The sequence below is a fragment of the Alternaria arbusti genome, assembly GCF_024043155.1.
Source record: "Alternaria arbusti strain BMP 1465 chromosome Unknown scaffold_8, whole genome shotgun sequence".
NCBI lineage: Eukaryota > Fungi > Ascomycota > Dothideomycetes > Pleosporales > Pleosporaceae > Alternaria > Alternaria arbusti.
Window position 1 is genome coordinate 531,912 of NW_026249948.1, and position 16,616 is coordinate 548,527.

Genomic DNA, 16,616 nt, shown 5'->3' on the forward strand with positions numbered 1-16,616 from the left:
TATCGATAGTGTAGAGACGCACGAACGCCATCCCCAGTGTTGATCAGGCAGATGAACAGCAAGGCCGCAACATCAGACTGCGAAGACGACAAGGGATCCAGTATGAGGATACTCGCCGTATACCGTCATATTCGGTCTCCGGCCCAGAAGGATGGCCGAGCAGCGTATACACCGGTGTACGAGCGGGTACGCGAGATCTGCCGGGCACCAGCCAAGAGAGGGTAGGGGATTCGGGCCCCTGAGAGTCCCATGGTACGCAGCGACTCCCTGCATGACCTCTGCGACGTCCATCGACAGCATCTTTACGCGAGCATCCACATCGTCACATCTCCAGAGAATGAAGATGGCTAGCTCAGCCATCTAGCTCCTGGCCGAAGAAACTCAGATTCCGACTGCGCTCACGTGCCTCGCATCGCCGCGGGGGCAGAGAAGCATAGTAATGGTGGCATCTCAGCAATTACGGAGCGATCGCGTCTTTACTCGCAATGTGCCATCCATGTGCAAATCGATGCAAGTACCAATGCTTAGCACAAGATCTGAGGAAATCCATCGCGGAGGATCACCCAACGGGAGTAAACGACGGTACGAACAAAGAAGTCGCTTTAGGCAAGGCTGAAAAGATCAACACCGCTGAAACGTTCACGCATACAGTCTACCCCTGATGAGCTGATCGGGACTTCTGCGCGCGCAAGTCTGCTTCCCTGGAGGCGGACTATTGGTATGTCCAACAGTAGTCTCTAAGCTAACCGAATAGGTGGGCCTTTAGAACCCTTCGGGACGACGTCGGGATCAAAAATAAACTAAGCTTTCGCTTAGCGATTCGCTTTGACCGTGATGCAAAGCCTCGGGTCGTCGATACCTGCAGCGGCATCATTTCTGGTGTGTCGATCTTTGCTGTAGTACTGTCCTAAAGATTTGTATAGCATCGCATCGCAACACCATGGCCTTGGGAGATACAGCAAAGCCTTTGACCTCGTCATTTCGCGACGAGCTGAGCTGATAAGACTTGCACCTATCAGGTCCAGACTCAGCCTGCCATTGGGCTCTCATTGGTGGCGGCCTCGGTACCTGCATGCGTGCTGCACGTTCCTGGCGTTGGCGACCACGACAGTTCACCCGGAGCTAGGCTAAAGTTTGGTGGACTATTGTTTCCAGGCACTGCCGCCAACTCTTTCAGGAAGACAGGTCGAACTTACCGGCCATGTTTTCGTCTCCACCCATGACATCGATCTCAAATCAGTAGTCAACCACCGAGGTCGACAGGGCATGACTATGTGCATCTTATGTATATAAGACCCTCTGGCACACTGGGCAGTAACTCATCATCAGCTCATCAGCATCGGTCCTTCACTACTACAATCTCCTACACTACTTTCGCTACTCTTCTATTCGATCTTTCGATATGCGTTACTCTCTCTTCCTCGGGGCTGCTGCCCTCGTGGCCGCTTCTCCTGCTCCTCAGGCATTCGATGTCAACCAATTCGATTCCATGACCAACAACCTCGCTCAGGGCCCCAAGGCAGGCATCGTCAGTGAGCAGGCCTACAACCAGGCCAAGGCTCAGGACGTTGCCGCCGCTGCTGCTACCGGCGCTGCCACTGCTCAGCAGGCAAAGAGGACCGTTGGTGCCCAGCTTGAGGCACGCGACCCTACTTTCTGGTGGAACTGGAACCAGCAGAACAACCCTCCTGCTCCCGCTCCTACCAAGGCTCCTGCTCCTGCCCCCACTGCCGCACCTGAGGGCAACCCGTCCTCTACCAACCTTGCACCATCTTCGTGCACCCCGGTTAGCTGGACCAACACCTTCGCGTTCACTGCCGATCCCGCTTGTGCTACTCAGATCGAGGTCGGCACCTACTGTGGATTCATCAACCCCGATGACCCATGTGCTGCTCAGCCCAACGCCTACGGCCCACCTACCACCCCCGACACTGCCGATGCTTTCAAGAACAACGAGGTCTACCACAAGATGGCTACTAGTGCTAAGTCGCCATCTGGCTACACCTCTTCTTTCGTTGACCTCAGCGCTTCCGTTGAGGGCAGCGGTTACCTCGGATACTACGAGCTTACCAGCTACGACACTGCTGCTTGCGCCGCCAAGTGCGACTCTACCTCCACCTGCACTGGTTTCAACCTGTACATCGAGCGTGACCCCAAGTGGAACCCGCGCCAGTGCTCTTGCGACAAGCCCGACTCTGTTACACGCTTCAAGTGCACTCTTTGGGGACAGGATGTCAAGAAGGAGTCTGCTACCAACGTCGGCCAGGGCCAGGATGGATTCGAGGTAAGTTCTGACTGTACGAAGTGCATGTGAGACATATACTGACTTTATCTCTAACAGGTCGTCATCGTCGGTTCCAATGGTTACAACAAGGGTACCTACAACCCTCCCACTCCTCCTTCTTGCAGCAAGCCCCAATCTTGCGGCCACAAGCTCCACAACCAGCAGCCCTACTGCATGGGTCAGACTACTTTCCCCGGTCCTTTCGATCCTTCTCTCTGCGCTGCCTACGCCCAGAAGCAGAACGAGGTCAACCGCAAGCACGGCATCATTGGCGCATGGCTCTCCATGTTCGGCATGAACAAGGGTGGCTGCGTCCAGTTCCAGGCTGCTTACCTCGAGAAGGACGGCAAGGGTTTCGGTACCCACTGCCGTCTCTTCACCAAGAAGTTCCTTGCCACCCAGGCCAACCTCGACATCAGCGTCGGTGGTACCTCCAAGTGGGGCTGCCAGAAGTCCTTCACCTGGGACGTCGATGTCAACGCCAGCTTCAACTGGGGTGGCTGGTCTTACTTCAAGAACAAGCGCGACGAGTAAACGCTCGCTGCTCTTCCGACAACAACAACGACTTATGTCTGCATCGCATGGGCGCACCAAAATTCGAGATGGTGATGGTTGACGGTGGATATCATGACTAATACTCTCCTTCGTTTCTGTAAATAACTCTTTGGCTTTACATTGAGCATTAGCTCGTCGCATAGTCACTCCTTAGTATGATTTTAGCATCTTGGTAGTTGTAATGTAACAATATGTGCTCTTTGAATTTGCCTTCCTCTGCCCATCTCAGCACCGTCCTGAATGAACCAACTCATCTGCTAGCCTAGCTCAAAAGATCCCAATCGATCGTACGACGATTTTGACGATGATGCTTGAACAGTCAGCCCTGTGTATTCGAAGACCCCTCCACGTGTGCGCGTCGATCGACTGTGTGATTCACTACATTCGCTGCGATGTCTATAACACCTCATACAACAAAACACATGAACAGGTCTGCAGCATACATCAAGATGCATACATGCAAAGTTAATAATATGAAGTCCACATAGGCTCCAGGGTATCGAATTTTCTTGAACGAGGTGCTAACAGCATGAGTCGGTGGACGGAACCTAAGACACCAAGCGCGCTTCGAACGGAAGATATACCAAACGGTTGGGTCTGTGCCCCACAGCGCGTGATCGCCTGGCACGAGCGGGGAACCTTCACCCATCTTCCGTGAGGAGACAACGTTTTGAGTAAACACCCGTAACGTTCTGGATTGCAAACTTTATTTTCAAGCGATCAAGACGCACCTCTTTTCGCATGGAAACCGTCGTGATTGCATGAGGAGGAGAGGAGTGCGTTATAATATGTCTCTTGGGCTCGCGAACCCTGGGCTGGGTTCATGCAGGGCAGAGTGGAGGAGTGCGGGGAAGCGCTGCGCGGTCGTGTTTAATTCGGCAGAACACAAACACGAGAAAGGGAAACGCGGCCCAAAGGTACCGCCTTATTGTACCACCATGTCTCGCAACCCGTGGCACTTGTGGTGCTCACTCACACTGCATTCTGGCCTTCTTTCAGCTGCTAGTCGTGCCTTCTTTCGGAACAACTTTGGAAATCGCCAACAGATGCGGGTTCCCAGCTTCACCCTTTGCTCGTTTTCATTCGAGACAGCATGAGTCCTTCTCTGAACTGTCTCGCTGGCCGTAGGGCGCTTGCTCTTCGCCCGCAGCGGGGCAGCTTACTTGCTACTCTGAAGCAGTGTGCTGTCACCTCTGGTCTGAAAGCAACACCTCTGCTGGAACGTGGTGATCGTTCTTCAAAACATACTTTGGCTACAACAAGCCTTCGGGGACTTAGCCGCCCGCACCCACCCGCGCTGCCCCTGCAGCACCATGTCTCGCAGGTTACCGCTGTCGCGCGGTATGCATCCGGGCAGGCATCGGATCCGCACGACGAGGAGCTACCTAGCACCCCGCCGTTCACCGCAGGTCCTTATTCCAACCTCACTATTGGAGTACCTAAGGAAAGCTATCCTGGCGAACGAAGGGTCGCGATTACGCCACAGGTATAGTCTCCTCTCGCATTCGCTGTCTTTGAGACACGTACTTACTTGACAACCTTATTTTGCAGAACGTGAAACTTTTACTCAAGAAAGGCTTCTCGCGCATTCTCATCGAGCGTGGAGCTGGCAGTGCTGCGCAGTTTACGGATGAAGCGTTTGAGCAAGCTGGCGCGCAGACAGTCGACCGCAGGAATGTCTTCTCAGAGAGTGATATCCTGCTCAAGGTCCGGGCCCTTAGCATCGATGGAAAAGACAGCGAAGTGGATGCCATCCGAGAGGGCGCAACCGTCATCTCAATGCTGTACCCGATGCAGAACAAGCCGACCGTTGATCGAATTGCTTCCCGCAAGGCCACTGCATTCGCAATGGACATGATTCCGCGTATCTCACGAGCGCAAGTTTTCGATGCACTGTCGTCAATGGCGAACATTGCGGGTTACAAAGCCGTTTTGGAAGCGTCTAATCACTTTGGTCGCTTTTTGACTGGCCAAGTGACTGCTGCTGGAAAGGTGATCGTCACTTCATCCAGTTTAGACCCCTGCTAAACGTTGCTAGATCCCTCCTTGCAAGGTCCTCGTAATCGGTGCCGGTGTCGCGGGTCTGAGTGGTAAGTTCTGACTGTACGAAGTGCATGTGGGACATATACTGACTTCGTATCTCTATCTCTGCAGCAATCGCGACGGCTCGACGTATGGGTGCCATTGTTCGTGGTTTCGACACTAGATCTGCAGCACGTGAGCAGGTCCAATCTCTAGGTGCGGAATTTATTGAAGTCGATATCGCCGAGGACGGCTCCGGAGCTGGCGGTTATGCCAAAGTAATGTCCAAGGAGTTCATCGAGGCGGAGATGAAACTGTTCTATGACCAGTGCCGAGAGGTTGATATCGTCATTACCACTGCCCTGATCCCAGGCAAGCCCGCACCGAAGCTTATCACCAAGGCCATGCTCGGCGCAATGAAACCCGGCTCCGTCATCGTGGATCTAGCGGCTGAAGCTGGCGGTAACTGCGAAGCTACGCAGCCGGGAAAGCTGGTGGACTACAAAGGAGTATCCGTTATAGGTATATTTTTGTGACTCCCTGAGGTGATCCAATATTTACCGCGAGTGCAGGATACACCGATCTTCCATCCCGTCTACCCACCCAGTCGTCAACTCTGTACTCCAACAACGTCACCAAGTTCCTGCTTTCGCTCAACCCAAAAGACAAGAAGGAGAAGTACTATGATGTCGATCTCACTGACGAAGTCACTCGCGGAGCCATTGTCACATACAATGGCAAGATCCTTCCACCAGCTCCGCGTCCAGCCCCTCCACCAGTTCAAGCCAAACCCGCACCTTCGCCGGCAGATCAAATTGCCAACGCTGTCGCTCTGACACCATGGCAAACGCAGTCTCGACAGGTAGCTAGCGTGACGGCTGGTATGACTGCTGCACTGACTCTAGGTAAATTCACGGGCCCACTGTTCATGTCCCAAGCTTTCGTTTTTTCTCTCGCCAGTCTGATCGGATACCGAGGGTAAAGTAGCCGCCACGAATAGCTTTCAGAATATTTTGCTAACTTCTTACTAGTATGTATTTTTCGAACTACGCTTTGGCTGTTCTAAGATATCTTACTGTTCATGCTAATAACTTACAGTGGTCTGGGGCGTTGCACCTGCCTTGCATTCTCCACTTATGAGCGTAACGAACGCCATCTCTGGTATCATCGGTGTTGGCGGCTTGTACGCCATGGGTGGCGGCTATCTGCCCGAGACCATCCCGCAAACCCTCGGAGCCTTGTCGGTTCTATTGGCTTTCGTTAACATCTCAGGCGGGTTTGTTATATCTAAGCGTATGCTTGATATGTTCAGACGACCTACTGATCCCAAAGAGTATCCCTGGCTTTATGCAGTACCCGCAGCTCTGTTTGGTGGCGGTTTCATCGCAGCAGCTTCCACTGGCATGGCAGGTCTGGTCCAAGCAGGTTACCTTGTCAGTAGTGTTCTCTGCGTGACCTCGTTGTCAGGACTTGCGTCGCAGACAACAGGTAAGTCACGACTGTACGAAGTGCATGTGAGACGTTTACTGACTTCGTACCACTATGCAGCTCGTCGCGGCAATTTCTTGGGCATACTTGGTGTTTTCTCGGGTTTTCTCGCATCCCTGGCTGCCGTCGGCTTTTCGTCTGATGTTCTCACCCAGTTCGCTGGTCTCGCTACGGTGGGTACTGTTGCTGGATTGATGATCGGACGAAGGATCACGCCTACATCGCTGCCCCAGACCGTCGCGGCACTGCATTCGGTCGTCGGCCTCGCTGCTGTACTCACAAGTATCGGCAGCGTCCTGGGCCACTCTGGCGATATCTCAACTCTTCATATGGTTTCCGCTTACCTTGGTGTTCTCATCGGCGGCGTTACATTTACCGGATCGATTGTCGCTTTTCTCAAGCTAGCTGCGAAGATGAGTTCGAAACCTCTGGCGCTGCCTGGCCGACATCTCATCAACAGCACATTGCTTGGAGCAAACTTAGCAACCATGGGCGCCTTCTTGACCTATGCGCCAGGCGCACCTCTCATTGGCGCTGCATGTCTCGTTGGCAATGCGGCTCTGTCCTTTGTCAAAGGCTACACGACCACTGCTGCAATTGGCGGAGCAGATATGCCAGTTGTTATCACAGTACTCAACGCATATTCCGGGTTCGCATTAGTAGCCGAGGGTTTCATGCTGGATAACCCACTCCTAACAAGTGTTGGTAAGTCCTGGCTGTACGAAATGCATGTGAGACATATACTGACTTCGTACCTCTTTCTCTGCAGGCGCCCTCATCGGGGTATCAGGCTCAATTCTCTCATATATTATGTGCGTTGCCATGAACCGAAGTCTCACCAACGTCCTCTTCGGCGGTATAGCTCCCACAGTCCAGTCCCAGACCAAGGTCGAGGGCGAAATAACGAAGACCACATCCGAAGAAACAGCCGAAGCTCTCGTCAATGCAGAAAACGTCATCATCGTAGTCGGTTACGGCATGGCCGTGTCTAAAGCACAATACGCGCTCGCTGACTTCGTCAAGAGCCTGCGTGCGAAAGGCATCAACGTGCGCTTTGCCATTCACCCAGTCGCAGGCCGCATGCCAGGGCAATGTAACGTCCTTCTCGCTGAAGCATCCGTCCCCTACGACATCGTCCTCGAGATGGACGAGATCAACGACGACTTCCCGGAGACAGATGTAACTCTCGTTATCGGAGCAAACGATACCGTCAATCCCATTGCGCTGGAACCTGGTAGTGCCATCGCGGGTATGCCGGTGCTGCATGCGTGGAAGAGCAAGCAGGTGGTCATAATGAAGAGGGGGATGGCAAGTGGATACGCCGATGTACCCAATCCGATGTTCTTCATGGAGAATACGAAGATGTTGTTTGGCGATGCGAATGAGAGCTGCAACGGTAAGTCATCTCTTGGCCTGATTGTTGATCAGAATTTTGCTAACAAGACTTCAGCTATCAAACGCGCATTAGAGGAGAAGATTAAGGGGCTGTAGATAGATTTCGCATGGAGGATTGAAGTACTTGCATTATCATTCGTGATCTATAGATGGGGCCAAGAGAGTGCTTGCACAGTACATAGTAGCAAAGATAGTCTTTCGCGATACTACGCTCGTTGAAAGCAGCGTGTTCTTCTTTCGTCTGCAGGATTCCAATAGTTCGCATCCAGACCCACGACGAGAATTCGATGAAGAGCGGGGCACACACCCCTGTCAGCCACGCGCTGCAACGCGTCCAACGGCAGAGCGCGACCCATGCCGATGACGTAAATCGGGATCCATGTACCACGCATCCAACCTTGGAAGTCTTTGAAATCTGCAAAGCGCAGGTCTTGTGGTAATAACGACTTGTGAAGCTTCCCAGGTCCTTCTCTAAAGCACACACGCGCATCCAAACAGACTTGACACCAAGAACACAACAACAGCGGCAACAATGTCTCTTCCCCTCCTCTTCACGCTCCCACCCTCGAACCGCCATGAATTCCTCCTGCTCGACACGTCCTCTAAGATCACGTTGAAGTCGCTCAACGCGCAGATCACCACTACAATATCCTCGAGCCCCAACTGCGCTGAATGTACGTCGAAGCCGACCACACCACATGCCAGACAGACAGCTTGGGACTTATCGCTAACGATGAAACCACAGTCATGGCGAAGCACAAGGCCGCCGACGGCCCCAAAGAGACGATTCAAGAGTTCAGAATACACTGGGATACCAAGACGCGGGATGGCAAGATCTGGCCCGAATATACCGTCGTGACGGATGAGAACTTCCCGGCGATACTGGAGTTGTTGAAGGCGAACCCCGTCATGGGTGTGTTGGAGATAAAGCTCGGTAGCTCAGAGTAGAATAGGATAGGATAAGACGCAAAATCACAGGATAATTGGTGACGATGAGACAAAGACGCTGCAGTTGTTTGAGAACCTTGTTTTCGTATACATTAGGATGCGACGACGGGAGCATTGCTCTAGCCTAGTCGTGGTTCGTTACACCCGGAGTATATATACTACATAAGAAAAGATTCGATACAAATAGCGTCGAAGTCATGTGAAAGGAGAGTGCGCCAGGAGGTAGTCTGGCGTCGAAAGCCAAGTGGAGGGTATCCGTAAATGACCGATGAAAACGCCAATGTGTAAAGAAAATGCCGCTGGTATGCCATACCCATTGTGCTCATGCAACATGTGATGAATGCGCCGTGTTTGTAAAAGAAAATCAAGTGAGCAGTACGCCGCCGCCGAGATCGAGAGCTGTGTGATCCTCGTGTCACTTTGGCGACTTATCCGTTGGCTCAGTGATCATCTGCTGCCAATGCACCAGATCCCGACTCAAGAAGTCCATCATCTGTGTAGTGCTCAAGTTCTTGAACTTCGCCAGGTCTGTATCCTCGTCCTTCTGCTGCTCTTGGGTCAGCTCGCCGTTTGCCGGTTGGACTGCCGGAGCGAGGCTTCCATGTTTCTCCCCTGTAGCCATCTCGACCTGTCGTTGAGCTATGTAGCTCTGCATAGCTCCGGCTGGCCTTCGTATATCGTTCCAGGAAAGTTTTTGCAACCGCCAATTCTTTGTCTTGGTAGGTTTTTGTCCGGCTGTGCCATCGCTGCTGTCATGCCCATTGCTCGCTCCGTTTGTCATGTTCGTTTGCGGAGACTGTGCGATGTCGTTCTTGGGTGAAGTGCCGTTGGTCGCGGGCATGGTGTCTCTTGAGTACTGATTCCGCCCAAGTCGACCACGAGCCTTCTGTGGTGGACGTCCACCTCTCCGTGGGGCAGGCGCAGGCTTGGGTTCTGCGACGGGGGTATCGGGGATTGTAGCTTCGGTCGCGATTGGGGCCATAACGGGCTCTTCGATGGTAGGGGCAGGTGTGGGCTCGGGTTCCTCTGTATCTAGCGACTGTCAGCCAATGCCTTACTTCACTAAGCACAATTCATACCGTCTCCCTTTCTTCGCTCTGCACGGCCTTTCCGTCGATTCGCGGCTTCGTTTCGGTGACTTTCGCGCTCCTTCTCGCGCTGTTCTTTTTCGCGTTGACTCTTTGCCGCAGCTCCGCGAGGCTTTTGCTTAGGAGCAGATGCCTTTGTACTATCATCTTCCGATTCTATCACTGGCGAATTGCTAGGGGAGCGAGAGCCGGTTCGCTGTCGTTTGATCTCTGGCTTTGTCCTGCAGATTGTCAGCTACATGTCTCTAGTGGCACATGGAGCAGCAAGCAAGACTCACTCTTCGCTGTCGTCGCGACTCCGCTTCTTTCGATTGCCGTTCTCTGAGGCTGTACCGCCCTCATGCTTGCTTTCTTCGAGTACCTTGCGTAGCACCTCGTCTTCGTCGTAGGCAGCTCGACTGTTCATGGTCGACCGACGCTTGCCAAAGGAATCTACACTCGCCCTATTGTTGCGATCCTTGTCTTTGCCTGGGTGTCCATCCGATTCCTTGGAAACAGAAGATTTGCGGTTCTTGCCGTGTTGTTGGTCGTAGACGGGGAGGTATCGAGAGTACTTTTGACTAAAATGGCAATCTCGTCAGCTCTCCATAGATGGTAAAGTAGTGGTCGCGCGATGGAGGAAGTCTAGGGCTCGAGACCAAAGGCAGAGAAACTCGTAGCGGGGTACAAAGCTCAAATGAAAGCGCCGATAAAGACAAGCACGTACCCTTTGGGACTTGTTGTGACCTTGTGGAGGTCTTTCCTGCACTCCTCGCAGAAGTACTCGTCTGGGCTGGCAGCTTCGTCCATGATGCCTACACAGCCTCCGTGTTGCCAGACCTTGCAGACGTCGCACTGAATGAACAGTCCGCCAAGTTCATCGGCTTGCACATCTGGGTCCGCGAGAGCAGACATGGACTTGGGAGTGTCGGATGGCGGGCCCGGGTACTCCTGGTAGCCACACACGCATCGGGTGACCTCATCCTCCTCTGCGATGTCGTCTTCGAGCTCGTCGTCGAGCTTCGCCGACTCATCCTCGTCATTGTCGTGCTCGCGTGTTCGTCGGCGTGTCAGAGGCGGCTCGGGCTGCACGCCGTGAGGCGGTTCTTCGGGCTCTTCCGAGGAGAGCGAGTGTGGGGTCGACGACTTTGGCGGCGATGTCTGTTTGGGATTGACTCTGGATGCACGATCGGTACGCGCTGATGAGACGGAGGATGAGGAGTTGCTGTGCGTTGCGACGCTGGGTGGGGGCTGGGTGGTGCGAGCCCGCGATGACCGTCGCGGCGACATTGTTCCTGTAGCTGTCGCTATCGGCAAATGCAATAGCTGAGCAGTGTATGAGCGAGGGCGATGCTGGCGAGCTGGGTGGTGTTGGATGCGCTTGGGAGGGTGGCCGGCCGAACGAGGTCAGAGGCGGGAGGAAGGACTAGAAGGACGCGGTAGTGGACCGTGACGTGACGGAAGCGATGCAAGTCAATGGCAGAGGCGTCGCTATCGCGCAATGACGACGCTCTCGTCGGCGACAGTGGTGTCTGCTGGAGCGCAACGGTGACGCTGCAGGTGCGGAGACAGCGGGCCAAAAGCTCCACGAGCTTCAGAGCGCGGCAAGGGAATGGATGGACGACTGGAAAAGAATGCCGAGGTGCGACAGGAACATGATATGGCTTGGAGCGGGCGTCTGGGGAGCTGGACCGGGACAATGCTGTGGGAGTGACCGAGCTGCCAGGACTCGATTTTACTCCTCACGCTCTAGCGGGCGGAACGCGAAATGGAACCCATTGCCCAGGTGGACCAACACGCCAACCGTAATCCGCGTCACGTGACGTGGGTTCATCCGACCCTTGCTTCCCTAGCAGCATGGCGGATCCGTGCGCGTAGAGGCTGTCGACGACTTTGGGAGCGTACAAGGGAGCGAGATGGAATATCTGCGACTTTGATCTGGGTACGTCGAGCGCTTTGGGGAGAATATCGGTGAGGGGCACAAGGTGCTGGCTGGCAGGTTTCGATTCAGAAGTTGCCCAGTGATCCGCTGCCGATGAGGCAGTCGCGCTAGCTCGCTTCGCGCGAGGGGTCCCACCGCCTGCCTGCATTGCCACTGGCCCTTGATTCACGCGAAACACATCATTACCGCTTGAGCGCCTGTCACAACACCTTACTGAAGGGAGAAACTGCGCATATCGACGCCCCATGTTCATATTCGCTCATTGTTGTCATATTGTAGATTGCAGGCCTCTTCAGCTTTTTCGCTGTATGAGTTGAGAACACAAGAGGAGCGGATCAGTCAAGCTCGGGGACAACACATCAACAATCTTGAAAGGGTATTAAACTTCATTCGCTAAATATACAAATATCTTTCTATCCACAGAAAGCCTTAAGCCTTGCCCTCAATGATCTCCTTGTGCGTACCAGCCTTGGCAGCACCGTTGGTCTTGTTCTTCTCAGCGTACTTCGCGCTGATGCCAGTCATACCATTGGCAACCTTGTTGTCCTTGGACTTGGCCATGCCGTTGTGTGTTCCGTTGAATCGCAGGTTGGCGATACCGGGGTAGCCCTGGACACCAGTGGCCTTCTCCAGACGCGAGGCGATATCCTCAGACACTTCCCTGAAGATGGCGATCTGGCGCTTGATGATCTCCTTGTTGGACACGGTCGACATGTGGCCAGAGATGTTGTTGACCCAGCGGTCCTTGGCAGCATCGTCGAAGACCTTCTCCCACAATGTGCGTGGTGCGTTGAAGTCCTCTGGGCGGATCTCGGACAAAAAGGTAATCGCCTCGCCGGTGAAGTTGCCGTGGAGCTTATCGAGGTCGACAGTACGCTCCTTGAAGCTGATGGGCTGAATGCTGCTGAGATAGTTGGGCCTCGATCCCTGGTTGTAGAATGCCATGTTGCCATCTCGCTGGAAGTTACCCATGCGGTATGCGACACGTGGAGAGTTGACCGGCAGTTGTTGGTAGTTGGCGCCGATACGGTGGCGGTGGGTGTCGGGGTAGGAAAACAGACGGGACTGGAGGAGGGGGTCCGCACTGGGCTCGATACCTGGTACCAAGTGTGCGGGGTTGAACGCGACTTGCTCGACCTCGGCGAAGTAGTTCTGCACGTTCTCGTTCAAGAAGAATTCTCCAACCTTGCGCAGCGGGAACTGGCTTTGAGGCCAGACGTGTGTCATGTCAAACACGTTGATCTTCTGCTTCTCCCAGACCTCCTCGGCCTCCTTGGCTGTCATGGTCTGGAACATGACGTCCCAGCCAGGGAAGTCACCCTTCTCGATGGACTGGTAGAGGTCCTTGGTCGAGTAGTCAGGGCCGTAGTTGAAGGAGTCTTCTTGTGTGATGAAAGCGGTACCTTGCTTGCTCTTGAAGTGCAACTGTAGTAGAGGTACGAAGTCAGTATATGTCTCATATGCACTTCGTACAGTCAGAACTTACCTGGCAGTATACCCAGTCACCATTCTTATTCTGAAGCTTGTGGGTGTGGCCGTGGTATCCATGCATCTTGCGGTAGCCATCGGGAATACCTCGGTCACCGAAGAGGATCATGAACTGATGGGCGGACTCCGGGTTTTGAGAAGCAAAATCCCAGAAGGCTGTCGCATCATCGGCATGTGTAAGATGGGTTGCGGGATCACGCTTTTGAGTATGCTGTCCTGAATTTTAGCGTCTGTTTGTACCCGACTATCACGGAGGAACTTACGATGAAGTGAGGGAACTTGGCAGGGTCCCTAATGAAGAAGACAGGAGTGTTGTTCGCAACCACATCCCAGTTGCCTTCGTCGGTACGGAACTTGACACTGAAACCCCTAGGGTCACGGGCGCAGTCGTGCGAGCCAGACTCGCCACCAACCGTCGAGAATCGAACGGTGACGGGGCAAGACTTCCCTTGCTTAAAGATGTCTGCCATACACAGGTCCTCAAGTGACTCTGTGGTTGTGTAGGTACCATGGGCACCGGCACCCTTGGCGTGAACGACTCGCTCTGGGATACGCTCACGGTCGAAGTGTGATAAAAGGTCGACGAGGTGGTGGTCTTGGAGCAGCAGAGGGCCGTTCTCGCCTACTCTTTGGCTCTCGTACGGGTGAGGGTATGGGACACCGTTGGATGTGGTGTAGATGACATCCTCCGATGAGGCGTTGCGGTCGTCGGCATAGCTGCGGAACTGGTCGCCGTTCTTTGAGCCAGTGGGAGCATGCTGAGTGCTGCCATTCTGGTTGTCGTTGGTTGCGCTTGGAGCCATGATTACGATTTCTTGGGTATCGATATGTGAAGAGAGATGTTTGTGTAATTAAGCTTTCGTCAGAGGCGCCGAAGAATCTTCTTATATGGGATACTGATAACGCCTCCAGCCGCTTCGCATAAATCCCATGTTGAAAACGCATCATCATCGGACTAGCTAGGCGTAGTACGCTCCATGACGCTTAGAGGGTGTCAATCTAGGCCTACATGCCAACCGGTGCGGGTTAGGTTAGAGCTCCCGTTGCTTGATAGCAAATCGGGAGAAGTGCGACGTCAAAGGTGGTGGCGACCTCGAGGGCGGTGACAATGCCTTCATAGTGATTGGCCCATCTCACTGCTATGATGTGCCTCGTTCTATCTCTTCACGATCTGCAGATGTAGATGTAAGCGGCTTCCAGACGCAAGCCATTACCAATGGGAAGGTATCTGTAACAAAGCGCGCGAACTGTGACGCGCTGTGGAGTCGAAAGAGCGTGTGGAGCCAATTGGAATTTCCTGTTGCTGTTCGGCCCTTTTGTCGCGGAATGACATCACTGACACCAAAACCCGTGCACGTGGGCCTCGTTTCCCATGGCAATACTGGGGAACATCGGCAATCGAAAATGCGGAACCTTAACGTGTATTTCCAAATGCAAGTGTATTTCTGACGAGGCGAAATGGTGTTCGTTATCGAGTCGCCACTACGGTCACTGCCCAGATGAGGCTCATTTGCGGACGGAAGCGGTCACCGGGGCGATCTGCCACACATGGGCACAATGCGCCCACAGATCCGCATGGCAGCGCGCGACAGACGCTGACACCCGAACCTACTCAGAGTGTTGTGCGAACGCATCCGACAAAACTACAGTGACGTAAACGCTTCCTGGTCCTTTCATATCCTTTAACTTCACAATGATCTCACCTTGTCGCAGTATCGAGCAAAGTTCTTATCAAAACTTTCGCGGTCGGTCCTTCGTCGTTCGCTGGACACTTCCGTGTGGGAAAAACTTCCACGCACCTGTCTTTTTGGGATAGGTGCCATGCGAAATAAAGAAGAGCACCCGTTTCAGCTACAGTCTGCTGACTTCTTTGGAGAATGCCATGCGGCTACCCCACAGTTCTCCAGCGCTCGGCTGTTCTCGTTCCACGAGTATGCACCTCCGGTATTAAACACTATCGATAAGCCTCATCATCCTGGTCCATCTGGGGCTACGGCTAATATATTCCCCATCTTCCATTGGTGCAGTTGACGAGTTTCATATCAGAACGCTTCTTTTGCACCCATCAGTGCCGGAGGCTAGGTGATTTTCTTCCTGCGCTTTACCCTTCTGTCCATGTGGTCATGAGTTGTTTGAGTTCTGAGCGCCCAGAGGGCGGTGTTGTAAATGCGTATATACAGCAGCGGTGCGGTAGGGACGTGGTCTCATCTGCGACCTCCTACATTACCGCAATAACCGCACAGTCCAAGTAAGCCTCAAGAGATACTTGCAGCGCGAGCTTTTACGTGGTATCCTTGCAACTGTCAAATACTACCGAGATGTTTGTAACGCCTGTCATCGTTAGTAGCCATGTGTGAGTGTTTATGTTGACGTTCAATGTCGCAATTGCTTACTTGTCTAGCCTGGATCCCTCTGCTATATATGGCTCCAAGCGAGGCAGCGTAGTTCGCAATGAACTTTCGCAAAGACACAGTATAGCTTCTTCCGACGCATCCTTTGGCGGTCTCCATCGGACGTCTTCCACCAGTTCCAACGCATCAGTCTCTACTGCAGCCTCTTCCACTCCTTCAATCAACAACCAAAATCGCCGTCCTAAGCATCGCAAGACCATTTCGAACAGCTCAATAGCCCGACTCTTCTTACAGAGGAACAAGCCTCAAGAAGTTTCCCCAAAGCAAGCTGAAGCACTGCCCACTTCATCTCCCGTAACGCCTACTCCATCTTCACCTATGGCCGTTGCTACCTCAACTTCACCACCTGCTGCGGATTGGCAGTGCTCTGATCTAGTGGTGCGATCTAAGCAGGATGTCTACCACGTCGATAGGTCAATCATGTGCTATCATTCGCGGTGGTTTTCGAAAGTCTGCGCAGTTGTCATGTCGCCAGTATGTTCAGTCAATTCACCAGTCTCGATCGCGCTGACACAAGCAGAAATCACCGAAAGGCATCATTGATCTAAGCGCTGACAACCCAGCAGCCGTCGCCGCCATGATGCAGTACTGTTACCAACTGGATTACACGGACCAATTAGCTGGCTCAGACCTTGACGTACCCGAGGAGGTCACTCTGCGCTCTCATGTTGACGTATATATGCTTGCAGAGCGATACGGGATAGCCGGCTTGAAGGCACTCGCACTCCAGAAATTCGAGGACCTCGCGGCAATTGTTTTGGTAGTCGATGGCCAGGAAGAGCAGTTGCTGCATGCAATTCGCGCTATCTACGCACCTGAGCGAACGGCTAATGCAGAGAGTCTCAAGAGCGTGGCGATTAAGCTCTGCGCTGACCATGTGCAAGCTTTCATACATGGTACGGGCAGAACCATGGCGCTTGTATACGAGTCAATGGATGAGCTACCGGACTTCAGAGCGGACCTATTCGACGAGATGGCAACGCGCTGGAAATAGTGTACGACCGGTAGCGACTCTC

General features: G+C 53.5%; 6 protein-coding genes across 6 annotated transcripts; 4 read left to right on the top strand and 2 right to left on the bottom strand.

Annotated features, from left to right (window-relative positions):
- Positions 1-1,402: 1,402 nt before the first annotated feature.
- Positions 1,403-2,818, top strand: J4E86_006542 (uncharacterized protein; the record flags this gene model as incomplete). Its single annotated transcript, XM_051447069.1, has 2 exons — positions 1,403-2,284; positions 2,342-2,818. 2 exons carry the CDS (start codon positions 1,403-1,405, stop codon positions 2,816-2,818), a joined length of 1,359 nt encoding a protein of 452 aa, XP_051301554.1.
- A 1,334-nt stretch (positions 2,819-4,152) lies between these two features.
- Positions 4,153-7,840, top strand: J4E86_006543 (uncharacterized protein; the record flags this gene model as incomplete). Its single annotated transcript, XM_051447070.1, has 10 exons — positions 4,153-4,180; positions 4,249-4,325; positions 4,391-4,831; positions 4,878-4,929; positions 4,994-5,383; positions 5,434-5,742; positions 5,960-6,349; positions 6,410-7,054; positions 7,119-7,745; positions 7,800-7,840. The coding sequence occupies 10 exons, from the start codon at positions 4,153-4,155 to the stop codon at positions 7,838-7,840; spliced, it is 3,000 nt and encodes a 999-aa protein (XP_051301555.1).
- Positions 7,841-8,276: 436 nt separating this feature from the next.
- On the top strand, positions 8,277-8,692 carry J4E86_006544 (uncharacterized protein; the record flags this gene model as incomplete). The annotated part of the gene is made up of 2 exons (XM_051447071.1): positions 8,277-8,418; positions 8,490-8,692. The coding sequence occupies 2 exons, from the start codon at positions 8,277-8,279 to the stop codon at positions 8,690-8,692; spliced, it is 345 nt and encodes a 114-aa protein (XP_051301556.1).
- A 415-nt stretch (positions 8,693-9,107) lies between these two features.
- On the bottom strand, positions 9,108-11,049 carry J4E86_006545 (uncharacterized protein; the record flags this gene model as incomplete). Its single annotated transcript, XM_051447072.1, has 4 exons — positions 9,108-9,724; positions 9,772-10,001; positions 10,059-10,340; positions 10,487-11,049. The coding sequence occupies 4 exons, from the start codon at positions 11,047-11,049 to the stop codon at positions 9,108-9,110; spliced, it is 1,692 nt and encodes a 563-aa protein (XP_051301557.1).
- A 1,081-nt stretch (positions 11,050-12,130) lies between these two features.
- Positions 12,131-13,992, bottom strand: J4E86_006546 (uncharacterized protein; the record flags this gene model as incomplete). The annotated part of the gene is made up of 3 exons (XM_051447073.1): positions 12,131-13,126; positions 13,188-13,400; positions 13,453-13,992. The coding sequence occupies 3 exons, from the start codon at positions 13,990-13,992 to the stop codon at positions 12,131-12,133; spliced, it is 1,749 nt and encodes a 582-aa protein (XP_051301558.1).
- A 2,073-nt stretch (positions 13,993-16,065) lies between these two features.
- J4E86_006547 (uncharacterized protein) lies at positions 16,066-16,594 on the top strand (the record flags this gene model as incomplete). The annotated part of the gene is made up of 2 exons (XM_051447074.1): positions 16,066-16,074; positions 16,121-16,594. The coding sequence occupies 2 exons, from the start codon at positions 16,066-16,068 to the stop codon at positions 16,592-16,594; spliced, it is 483 nt and encodes a 160-aa protein (XP_051301559.1).
- Positions 16,595-16,616: the final 22 nt, after the last annotated feature.